Consider the following 12,949-nt stretch of genomic DNA (forward strand, 5'->3'; position numbering starts at 1 on the left):
AATTTTTGTGGCAGCAGATAAAGTCATAAACATCCATGTGAAAGTTGCATAAAACTGTACAAGAAAATTGGCTACAATGAGAAAAATACTGCAACCCACTGATAACTGTTGAATCGAGGACAGAAGATGGCATATGGCAGATAGACAGGACTCCCTCTTATTGAGTGTGGATCATATCAGGTAGGAATACTGCATACTGTAGTACATGGGCTGAAAAATCAAATTCACTCAAAGATGGGAAAACAAGTATAACATTCAAAGAAATAACAGCTGGATTAAAGGGAAAGACATCAAACGGATATTGGTGGGGGGCTGACTTGTAGCTAAAACAGCTATTTTTCCTGAAGTACTTCGTTTTGTCTCTCTTTTTAAGCTTAGGGGCGAAAGATAGACCAACCAGCCAACATTCACACCACAATGCTTACTGGAAACACAGGAGGCCACACCTGTAGCTGCGCAACCAACGGAGAGAATACAGAGGACAAGTGAAGGACTTTTAAATTAAACCAAAATTTAGAGGTCGTCCTCACATATTATCACACATTATCTTACCCTTGTCCTCTTTTTTTTCCTTTTTTACTTAATTGGTGGTTTGAGTTTGTCCACACTTACCTGAACTAGGACATCACCAGCAATGAGTAAACAACCGGAACAAAATATAATAAATCATATCACTTCATTTACATGAACATAACCTTACATACAGACAGAGAAGATGTACAAATACACCCATTCACACAGATGAATACCATAAACATCATTTGAGGTGTGGTGGAATGATAGTGATTTTTATGATCCATCGTGTTATAAATGGCTGAGTTCCTTTGCGACTTTCCATTTCCTGAACCCTGAAAAGTGACAAGGGTGATATATCTAAACTGGATAACACATATTCACATGTACCGTGTGGTTTCCAGACTCGCGGCCAAATGCTATGGGACAACGCAATGGGAAAGGTAAAGCAATTCTTTGGCGTCAGAAAAAAATATGGCCTGTCTCCTCTTTTGTTGCCTGAGCAACTTCGGCATTTACTTTCCACTTAGATTGTCAAACTATTTACTTATATACAAATAAAGGTTAAAAGCCCGGCAGACAGATACATCACATTTGAGTTCGACTGCAAACATGGAAAATAGAAACAGGATAATAATGAAGATAACACCAAACACAGCTGTCTCCTCCACCTCAGTAAGTAAATATTAAAAGGAATCACACGTACAGACAAGTGTGAGCAAAATACAGAAAAAATTTAAAAAAAAATACACGAAAAAAGTTTCAAATATGTCCCTTTGAAAGATTACTCAGCCATTTTCTTGTTTTTATCCCACCTGTATGATTACTGTTAGGATTTATGCTTGCAATGTATGTAATCCAATACTGATACTTGGCTATTTGTGTATTTAACGCTGATTTCATCAAACCACCGAGCTCGTGACATCGGAGACAGAGCGAGCAAGTGGGAGGCAGCTCACATTGCATCTGCTAAGTGATTAAATTACATTTTCAGTAAAGGAATAAATGTGTGTGGCTCATACATTCTCTCTTTTAGAATAATAAAAAAAAAAAAAGCTGATGTCACCATGTTACTGAGTCCCAAATATGCCTTTTATATCCTTGCCCTCCTTATAGATTCCAGCCCTTTTCATAAGGAGAAATTAATTTCAGTTGTTAGACAAAAGTCACAAAATGTATTTTCTTTTTCAACAAATTAAATATCATCCACTTTCACAACAATAGAAAAATAAGAGTTTTTCCAATAATATTACTACTAACAATAATGATCATAATACAGACGGAGCAAATAACCCAACAAATAACAAATAGAGGAATGGCGAGAAAAGAAATTCACGCACGCACATACGTTCTCACGCACGCACCCACACACACGGTAACGATTTGAAAGTTTGTCAAATACAGAGGTGAGTCTAGAGATTGAGCAAGATGATGAAATATCCAGTGTACTTCCGAATGAGTTATCCCTGCGACCCTCTGCATAGAGGAGACATCGCTATCGCAGCACTTCTTATACCTCTCCAACGGTGCCTCCTTCGGCCCTCGCGCCCCGCTTCCATCTCCCCGATGAGTTATCCCTTTGTTTTGTACTTGTCACTTGGAAGTGGATACAGCATTGCACATTTATTAGATCTATGTATATATAATGATGTATTTACTTTTTTTTTTGTACATTTTAATAACTTTTTGAAGTCTTTGCTTCTTCATTACACATTTGTCTTTTTTTTTTTTTTTTAGCCAGTTTGAATATTGGCCACGAGGGTACAGAGTAGAGACAACAGTAAAGAACATTTTGGCAAATGAGAGTGAAGAATCTTCAGGTGCATGGGCCAGTCAGCTACCTCAGAGGAGAGGCTGAACAGAGATAAACAATGAGACAAGAACATAAAAAGAAGACACCATTTATTAAGTTATTCCCTCTGAGGTCGTCTTCCTCTCCTGTCTACCCCTCAGTTCCACCCCAAGACTGAGGTAAGTACAGTGTTTCATCGTTGTGCTAGGGAAGAAAATCCCCAAGTGTCTCAGTGAAGGAGGCTTGGAGGGACGGATGAAGGGACAGACAGATGGGTAGGGGTCACGGTGAGTCCAGATGAGCCAGATGAGGGAGGTCAATCAGACAATGGTGTCCACAGAGCTCTACTCCACCCCTTCCACCAATCAGAACTGGTACCACTTTTTGTCTTTGCACTTCAGCATCATCTGGAAACAAAGAACACGTAGTCATGGGAACATGGTCCAAATGATCGGGCAGTACCACAAAACCATCACGTCTCTCTCTAAAACCACTTCCATTTGCTGTTGATAAAGTTAATTTTATGTAAGAATGTATATGAATTTGCTTTGATTTTGAATTTTGTTTACTTGGTCAGTCAAACACTGTAAAGAACAGGGGCCCTCACATAATTTTAGAAACCGTTTCCATTCTGAAAGAAATCTACAATTTGAGTAAGTTTCTTGGTTACATACTGCCCTCTACTGGTTAAATAGTGTCAGGTATTACATGTAATATTTCACAGTAACTGCTTTGCTGTGTAAAATATTTTATGGAGGGTCAAGACTGGTCACAAGCATTTAATTTCATTGTTTATTGTTTGTTAGTAGCACTAATGTACAGTGAGCATTCATGATGTCACATCGTCGCTCTGTTAATTGTGGGTATGAATTTTCAAGCTCGACGTCCTTCTTGACACTTTTGCTCACCTCGTGGGCGTGTTTGGAAAAAGAGTCTGCACTGGCCATCATGGCGGCCGTCCTCTCCTCCAGTTCACCCAGTTTCTGGCCTCTTTCATCTAGTGCTATCCGGGCACGTGCCAGATCACCAACCACACCAGAGGCAGCTCCCTTCATCCCCTCAATGCCACCTGGGCCAGGGATGTGCTGGGCCAGACTTCGCGATGCCCTTCCAGCTGTTACTTCACCAACTGATCGAAGGAAGAAAAGACAGATAAGCATGAAGTGATGGTACATATAGGACAGAAATATACTGTATATATATCATCAGATACATATTCGGCATACATAGTTCCTCTCTGTCCAGCGACTGTGCACCGCCACCAAACAGGCCTTTGAAGAACCCTCTGTTGGGGGCCTCCGGTGTCTCCACTGGTGTGAAAAGTTCACCCAGCATCTCCTGAAATATTAACACATTTTATAAATACATATATAAAATGTATAAATATAGATAAAGATATATATATACTAGACATATAGAATAGAATAGAATAGAATTCAACTTTATTGTCATTGCACATGCACAGGTACAGGGCAACGAAATGCAGTTTGCATCCATCCAGAAGTGCTTTAGTGATATAGATATATTACAATATATATTAGCAATAATATAGATATGTAAGTATATTACAGAAATGGGTCTATTATGGTATGTTATAATGTACACGGTATGAAGTATGTTGTGAATATGCTATAACTATAAGTATGTACAGGCTGTAGTGAGTACAAGCTATGTACAGGCTATGAACAGGATATAAATATGAAAAACTATACAGAATATGAAATAAATAACTTTACAGAAATCCGAGATATACAGCTATACAGAAATGTGAACTATGGAAGTTCTAAACAGTTGTAGAATTAAAGATTATCGAATGTACAGAATGATTATTTACACAGAGCTATACAGTAGTGCAGTTAAGATAAGTGAGGGTGTAGATAGTTTCTACAGAGGCTATATAAAGTGCTAGTGGTTGTGAGTGGTGGTTCAGTCCATGTTATTATTGTGTGTTTGAGGGTACAGTTGTCCATTGTGGGTGTGTGTATGTTCAGTCCATGAGTTAACGTGGGTCAGATGTCAGGAGGCAGAGTTCAGGAGTCTGACAGCTGTGGGGAAGAAGCTGTTCCGGTACCTGGTGGTCTTAGTCCGGAGGCTCCTGTAGCGCCTCCCAGAGGGAGGGCTATCCCCCAATAATACAAGTCCCTAGCTTGTGAGACACACTGCAGTAAAATCTGGACACGGTTATAAATAGAATAGTTCTCACCATGGATGACTCAGTTCCCCATAGTTATTTCAGGCCAAGCAACTTATGTGAGACAAGTTTCAAACTACTTAGGCTACTTTGGATTAACTCCATTCCTTGCATTCATTTATTGATGTTTTGTGTTCATTAGCTATGACACAGGCAGTAAGTGAGTGTATGACAATATAAAGGTATCTCCTGGTCCAGGCTTAGGCGTCAGAGCTTTGTGTGCCCGCTGGATATTCAGAGCAGGGTCTGGTGGGAGAAAGAGCTCAGCTCTCAACAAGTGTTCCACAAACTGCAGCACAGAGTTTCCTTCAGAACCTTCTATTAGGCCTATTGATCCATTGATAATATACATTACTGGACAATATACATTTTTCTAGGGCAGCCAGTTTTGTTACAGTGACTGAATTAATGCATCTTTTGTGGCCATGTTCCAACTTTCCATCTCTTCCAAGTGTTTTGCAGCTTCTTTGAGTCTTGTCTTATAGCTAGCTACCTCACCTATTGTTTCTGTCAGTTTTATATTAATGTCTGGAATTCTACCTTCATTTCTTGTTTAATGTCTTTGTTCAGTGGGACAAAATCAGTTCTGAACTTTGCCTTAAGTGAGTGAATTTCTTTAATGATGTCCTGGAAGCCTGAGTGGAGGTGGCTAGCCCCTTCTCCTTCCACATGCTCACCTTGAATTTTGATTAGATAGAGGGAGTTTGGCGGGAGTTTTTCAAAATCTCATTCTGGCATGACAATAGGAATATAGGGTTATGGTATTTCAAAATTCTTCCTGTCTGTTACCCATAGAGACAAGGTTAATTTTAATACGTGAATATTTCTTATAGGTATAAACAAACCAAAACAAAATAGCCTAGGTACTTAGTTGGCTAATGTGTGTCTCCAAGCCATGCAGAGATTTTAAACTGTTTTGCAATAGTAACACGTAGTAGTGCTGTATATAGAAGGCTAATTCACCTGTAGGTTTTCACAAGTGTCCTGACTGTAAGTGATCCTCTGGATCTCAGTGGGGGAGCAGAGGTACATGGCCTGACCCAGGTTAGTAAAGCAGAAAGTCCTGGCTATCCGCATGTCTGTCAAAGGTAGGTAGTTCACATCCATGAGCGGTCTCAATCCTGGCACACTGTATGGGAGGCACAGAAACAATATCAATAAAGTTTCTGACCTACTCTGAACTCTAATTATTTAAACTCAACGTCCATTTTGTTAGGTATACTATTTTGTTAAGGCAAATAACTCATCAGCCAAGATGTGCAGCAAATCCATAGACAGTCAGACCTGCTGAAATACAATCTGAGCATCAGAATGGGAAAAAAGGTGTCAGATTGTCTGGTCTGAATATTTCAGAAACTGCTGATCTAGTGAGATTTTGCCGGACAGACGAAACTAGACAATAACCCAAGATCAGCAGTCGTCTGAGTTGACAGGAAGGAAAGAGTAACTTGCAAAAAAAAAAAAAAAAAAAACTCTGGTTATAAACAAGTTATGCAGAGAAAGATCTCTGAATGTACAACACGCTGAACTTGAAGCAGATGGGTTACAGTAGCAGAAGACCACACTGGATGTCAATCCTGTCAGCTGAGAACAAGAAACCAAGGCTATATTTTGTAGCCCAAAACTGAACAATAAAAGACTGGAAATTGTTGCCTGGTCTGACGAGTCATGATTTCTGCTGCGACATTCGGATGGTAGGATCAGGTGTTGGCATAAACAACATGAATGCACGGATCCATCGTGCTTTATATCAATGTTTCAGACTGATGGTGGGGGCGTAATAGTGTGGGGATAATTTTTGGCACACTTTTGACCCCTAAGTACCAACTGAGCATTACTGAAATGCTACAGCCTGCCTGACCATGTTCATCTCTTTATGAACACAGTGTAACCATCTTCTGTTGTTTCCTTCCAGCAGAATTACACACCCTGTCACAAAGCTCAAGTCATCAGACTAGTTTCTTGAACATGACAATGAGCGGTGTAATGAGAGATTCACGTCATAAATGTGTAGCCGACAAATCTGGTCAAACTGTGTGATGCCAATTCCAATATGGACCAAAACCAAAAGCTCTTAAGATGGAATGTTTCCAGCATCTTGCTGAATCTAGGACATGAATAATTAAGGAAGTTCTAAAGGCAAACACTTTTCCAAACCAGTAAAAGCAAAGTGTACCTAATAAAATGTCCAGCATTGCCTGGTGTTTTGCACTTTATCCTTGCTTTTAACATAGTCCAGAAAGAGCCTGTATTATGACACAAAGTCTGAATTCTAAAAATGAAGTTCAAAGTGTGAAAAAAAGTGAGAATGCTAAGATTAAAGTTCGAATTCTGAAAATTCAGTCTGGAAAAAATTTTTATTTCTAAAATCAAAGTCCAGATTCTAAGTAAAAAATCTGAACTTAAGATCTGAACTAATTAAAGTCTGTATACTATAAAAAAAACACCTCTGGATTTCGATGAACAGGTGCAAATTATGACCAAATTAAATTATGACCCCAATTTTTGTATGTACCTGTCCTCTTTCTTACCATATGGCAGCTTTCGCTGTACACAGTTTACAGATTTTGTGTGGAAAGTCTTTGCAACAAGCACAAATATGAGCAAAATTATTTGCTCTCCTGCTTCTTTTGTTAAGTCAATTCCAGTTCATGTATATAAATATATAGACATGCCATGCATGATAGAGGGGAGAGCAAACATTCTTAATTCTAACTGCATGTATTGGTTGAAACATTGCCTGACTTTAGATGTAGCCTTACCTGAGGGTCATGATGTGGCCGTTGGCACAGAAACAAGCCACGCACATGCCTTGGTTCATCTGCACCACATCTGCCCGTAAGATGAAGGAGGTCTCTGTGATACTGTGTTTATAGATGCAGGACTGGGAAGGAAGGGCAATGACTTTGGCCTGTTTCTCTGAACACACTACAGCATACTGGCTCTCATTGAGGTCCTGGGAGGTGGAAGGGGACACTGAGACGGGCCGGCGCTTACGGACTTTTTCTCTTTCTTCGCCGTCTGCTGTAACGTTGGGTTCATACCAAGGCTCATATGCAGATGGCAGCTGAGAACCCGTGGAGTCTATAAAGGCCATCCGCAAGATGCTTCCCTTCAGCCGTACCAACATACCTGGTGAACAGGAGGAAAAAAAATCTATTGGAACATTATATTTCCAGAGGACTGCTGCATTTTGGAAATGCTTAGTGTGTTCTGGTGAAAAATGACTCCAAAGTTCAGTGATGGACGCCGAGATAATGCCATTCAAAATAAGTATCAGGCTAGACACTGGCTGCCTCAGATTTTTAAATACAAAAACTAAAGTTTTGACTGAATATATCGATAGGAAATTACAAGTTATCAAGGCCTTCATATCCTTTATATCTTTAAGACACTCCTGCAGTTTAGTAGAGGACAAGTAGAGGACAAAAGAAGAAGAAGAGGCAGGCCTAAAAACTTACACACAGAAGTAGAACAATATATGAAATTCGTTTCTTTGAGAAACAGGAAAAATCTAAAATATACACATGATAAACAGTATAATCCAATGATCTGCATATGATCACACCGTATATTTAAAACAACTATTTTAAGAACTTTTGGAATTAGTCATAATGTCAGTAATTAGTAAATAAATGACTAAAGTGCCTACTTTAAAGTAATGGTTTGATTAAAGCCACCTTAAAAGCCTCTGGTATGTAGCCTATTAGCAGAGATAAATTGGTCATACTGTATTTATGTGTACCATTTTTGGTCCATTTTCACTTAAACATTTAAAAATCATTGTGTACTGTTTTTCCTTAAAATTTACAGAGTGGGTTGCCAAGTTTGGTCTTTATTGCCGTTAAAAAAAACAAAAAAAACCTCTCACACTCTAATTTCCCTCCCTCCCTCCCATCTGAGATTGCTTTACCCACCGGCAGGTGAAAGGATAACTGGCTGCAGTTGCCGTTGCTCTCCAGCAGGTGGCAATGTGAGAGCCAGAACCAGGACAGTTCCCAGGGAGGTGCCCACATACAGGCAGGGTGTCAAAATGCTGTCCCCCTTCCGAGCGAAAGTCTCACAGAAGTGGAATGAGCTGATGGCCTCTCGTGCTTCCTTATCGATGCTGGTGACACTGGACGAGCGTGAGCGGCTGAAAGAGTTGTCCCGGTGGTCTAATGGGTTGGCACCCCGCGGCGGGCATACAGACAGGAGGACAGTAAGGAGAAAAAACAGAGAGGTAAAGCACCTGCAAAAAAGTATTATTGCAAGACAGACAATGGAGAAGTTGGCACAAAATATGCTAAAAAAAATAAATAAATAATGAAAAAAATAGAAACATAACAATCACTAGCTTCTTACTGCCTTAAAAGAAAGAGTTTGGAAGTTAAATGCAAATGGATTTACACTTTTCAAAGCAAATTCAAGGCATACCAGTAATAGCATTTTTATTTGTTTATAAATGATTGATTTTAGTACTGATAATGTAGATACTGGAAATTGAGAGAAAGAAAGTCGACTCGCACTTTTAACAGCTAGTGGCAAAATAAAAGTAAATAGTTAGTGGTCTTGTCTTTCTAGGAAAAACAGATCTCATAAGTTGAATTGCCTTTTTTAACAGAGCAGCATCATTTAAGACCTATTTGTTGATGATTTAACATCACTGCAGTTCCCTTACATTATACAAGAGCCATCAATTTAACACAATTTTATTACTATAAAATAAACCAGCTGTTTGGCACATTACGAAAGTTAAATGTGCATAACACTGAGATCATTAAACAAGCATACAGGTGAATATCTTATTTTAAACCCATGAAACCTAACAATATTCCATGTTTGGGAAGAAGGTTGTACAGAAAAAAAGTTGTATTGATATTATTTTATTTTATTTTTTTTGAAGGACCAATCAGACAGAGAAAAGAAAGCCATGAAAAACACACAAGAGAAAAGAAAAGCTGCAAAAGTTACACAAAGCTTTAGAGTGAGATGGGGTGTAAAAAGTTTAGCTTAGCACCACTGACCTCTGCTTTAACCCCCACCATGGTCAAAAGAAGTGTGAGCAAGGGTTCATTTCCAACAATTTGATTGAGTTCAATCATTTTAATTCAGTTCAGATCAGTGCTACTTTTGATGCATGCAAACTAAAGAGAACAGTTGCACAGCTTGCCAATTTTGAGACTAATAACCAGAAAAAAAACTGGACTAATGTAAAGTGATGGAGTCCAGTCAGAGCGAGAAAAGTATATTGCATTTCATACAAATTGTTTGGAGACACGAAGTCAAGGCTTACCCAAGTCTGGCTTTAGCTCAGTAGGCAAGCTTAATTTCCGTGACATCTTTGCTGGAAAAAAGAGAACATCCCTCTTTACAAACACATGTCTAAGCTAACACACGATGCCATGCAAAGCTAGTTAATCTAGCATTGGACTAGGACTGTGCACACACCTGAAATACACCAAAATGGCAGAAGACTGTTGAACAAGTGCCAAGGGATTGTTTTATAGAATAGGAGAGCCAAAATGCTTTAGACAGGAGGAGACACTGCATAAGGATTAAGAGACGACCCTCTGTATCACAGAGGCATGCTGTTACAGACTAAACAAAAGAGGTGACGTCTGTTTGCACAATGCCCTGAAAGACAGGACAGGTAAGACACACGTCAAAACTGCACGGCCATTCAGGACCTTCATGCCAAAGGAGCATGCAGCAAGAAGAAGGAAGTAACAAGAAACAAAAAATGAACCAGAGATGGAAGAAAACATAGTGAAAAGGATGGTTAAACCTGCTGCTGGTCATATACTTTCAGTACTAGTTTGTAAAGCATTCCATCTTTCAGAAGAGTGAATATAAATAGCAGTGAATGAAAGTCCTAAATATTATTTTCTCTGTCTGTAGGAAAAAGAAGAAGGACGATAAAATGAGACATTCAGGTAATAGAGTTATGACTGTCTTGCAATTTAAACTGCCAGAAACAATACATAAAGAAATCCATACAAGTCCCTTTAAAAAAAACTGCAACATTCGTAATACCTTCAAGTATTTGAGTTGAATTTGATTATTTTGGCTTTTTATCATTAGCGTTTTATTTTTTAAGCTAAGTGGAGAACATAAAATCTTGCTGTTGCCCGTCTACGGTACTTATGAAGGTGTAGACCAACTTTTAGAGCCCAAAACGTGCATATGCTATCCATACATGCATGATTTATCCAGATGATTTGATTTCTGTTCTCTAGTATGCTGGAAATTGGGGGAATTTTATTGACTTTATCAAGATTTTTTTAAGCTAAACTAAAATACTGAACTCACATATGTGGGTTTTGGGGATATTGTAAAAATATTGCACTGTGAATAATCAGGTGTTAAAAGGACTCAGGAGGACCAGTTTCCGGACCAGGCTAAGCAAAGACAAATAATCCAGCACAAACAAAGCAGCCACAACATTAAAACTATTTACGAGACGTTGTTAACAACAATTATCTTGTACTCTGAAAAGCTGGCTCTCAACAGTCACGTGAACGTTACTTTGGCATGGTTCACCCACCTTCACATTGCTAGAGACCAAGTATATCGGACATGACGACAGCAATCCCCAAACTTTGCCTCCTGATGTTCACGTGGACGTTACTTTGGCATGTTTCACCCACCCTACACTTTGCTGGAAATCAAGCGTATTGGACATGGCAACAGCGATCCTGAAAGGCAGAGGCCTCCCCAGAAGTGCAGAAAGTGATCAGCAATAGCTCAAGCAGCATGTCAATGAGCCCAAGATGTTGAACTCCCAATACCCATGGGATGTGCCTGAGTAAGCCTGATCAACAGAGGGCTCCACTGTCAAAATGTGAGACACTAAAGAGTCAGGGCTGCTATGTCATCACAATGACCAAAAGAAATTTGTGCAGGTGGTTTTAATGCTGTCGCTGATCGGTGTGGATATTGTACTTACTCACTGTCACTTGTATGAGATACCGAATCCTTCCTTTGCTAATCCTCTTTTTTGACTTGCTCACTTAGTTTAAATGTACTTTTACAAAGTTTTATCAACACACACTGAAGTTGGACAAAGACAAAATCAGACAGACGAATTGCTCTCTGTTCAATGGTATCATCAAACTTCGTACAATTAGTTGGGACAAGTATCAGATGCAGGCACATTTACAATATGACACTCGTGCTACATACATGTAGCATGCAATATGTACAGTATATTTGACAAGTAAGGTGTCTCAAGAAAACTGCAGTCCCACCGTCCTTCCAGGTAAGCTTTTGCTTCACAAGCTCTGAATCCTTAGAATATAGTTTTCGTATATTACTCTTCTGTGCTCAAATATCAAATATGAGCATCTTGTCATTTCAAATGAAGAATACTCATTTATGTTAAAATACAAAGTGGCTTCAAAGATAGTTGAATAGAAGCTAACCCAGGAGTATAGAGGAACGTCAGCTCTCTGTTCCCTACTTTAGTTCTTCCCACTGTGGTGAGTATGGACAAAGGAAGACAGAGACACTTTCTCCACAAAAAGAAAAAAAGGGAAACAAAACAGGGGCACCAAATCTAGACCACGTTTTTTCCTGCCTAAACAGCCTCTGATAGACATTTTTGCCCAATCTTACCTCCTCTACCACCTCCATTGTAGAATTGGTGTAGATTGCTGTTTGACATCAAGACTTTTGAGGGTGTTGGGGAGGAGGGAGGAGTAAAATAGAGTAAATGCGCAGTTAGAAAAACACCCATTTTTACCCCATTACCCCAGTGCGTGTGTGTATTAGCACAAAAACTGAGTAAATATTTATTTGGTCAACTATTTCTTTGTTGTAACAATGCTTCTTGGCAAAAAATCTTGGAGAGGCAGTTTTTTTACCCTTAAGTGATGCCACATTTGTAAGGAAAATGCATTTGGAAATCCCCCATTATATGGATGTTAGCCCTCAATTTGGAGATTGTACTAAGGCTCACTCAAAATGGTTTTATGGAACACCAGCTTAAAGTTGCCCTGTGGCTCTATCCAGATCAGTCAAATGTGGCACAACCCATACTCTGCTGCTCAACCCACAAATGCATTTTCCTTACAAATGTGGCACCAATTAAGGGGAAATAAACAGGCTTTCCAAGATTTACTGCCAAGCATAGTTAAAACAAAGAAATAATCAACCAAACACAGATGTGCTTACTTGTTCTGAGCAGAAATTGGCTTGTAATGTCAATGGCACCTTTCTTTTTGAAGGAACACTGATTTCACTAAGACATCCTGTCTTCTGATGTAAATTATTCTCGTACAATGTAAAGAACTGGGAAATAAATCAAGCCAGGCCATCCACATTTACACTGTATTTAAGTCTAAAACAAGCCATCCTACAAACGTTACATTATTCCTCTGCAGAATTCATACCACAAATACTCAAAGAGAGACAGAGAGAGGAAATAAACAAAAATCTAAAACAAACTGGCTCACACTTAAAACCTAGATTAC

General features: G+C 39.1%; 1 protein-coding gene across 7 annotated transcripts in view; it reads right to left on the reverse strand.

Moving 5' to 3' along the window:
* Positions 1–2,219: 2,219 nt before the first annotated feature.
* The window catches only part of stxbp5a (syntaxin binding protein 5a (tomosyn)), a 104,145-nt gene continuing 93,415 nt past the window's right edge, over positions 2,220–12,949 (reverse strand). For 3 of the 7 annotated variants that reach the window (XM_026143417.1, XM_026143416.1, XM_026143415.1), the window contains exons 21-28: positions 12,093–12,146; positions 9,772–9,822; positions 8,414–8,695; positions 7,259–7,628; positions 5,460–5,625; positions 3,532–3,643; positions 3,214–3,434; positions 2,220–2,712 (exon numbers count right to left, since the gene is read on the reverse strand). In XM_026143417.1, coding sequence (XP_025999202.1) covers positions 2,671–2,712; positions 3,214–3,434; positions 3,532–3,643; positions 5,460–5,625; positions 7,259–7,628; positions 8,414–8,695; positions 9,772–9,822; positions 12,093–12,146 — 1,298 coding nt within the window. In that variant the 3' untranslated portion in view covers positions 2,220–2,670. The remainder of the gene's footprint in view (positions 2,713–3,213; positions 3,435–3,531; positions 3,644–5,459; positions 5,626–7,258; positions 7,629–8,413; positions 8,696–9,771; positions 9,823–12,092; positions 12,147–12,949) is intronic. The other 4 variants (XM_026143419.1, XM_026143418.1, XM_026143421.1 and 1 more) reach the window with 4 other exon arrangements.

Source organism: Astatotilapia calliptera, chromosome 15 (genome assembly GCF_900246225.1).
Source record: "Astatotilapia calliptera chromosome 15, fAstCal1.2, whole genome shotgun sequence".
Lineage (NCBI taxonomy): Eukaryota > Metazoa > Chordata > Actinopteri > Cichliformes > Cichlidae > Astatotilapia > Astatotilapia calliptera.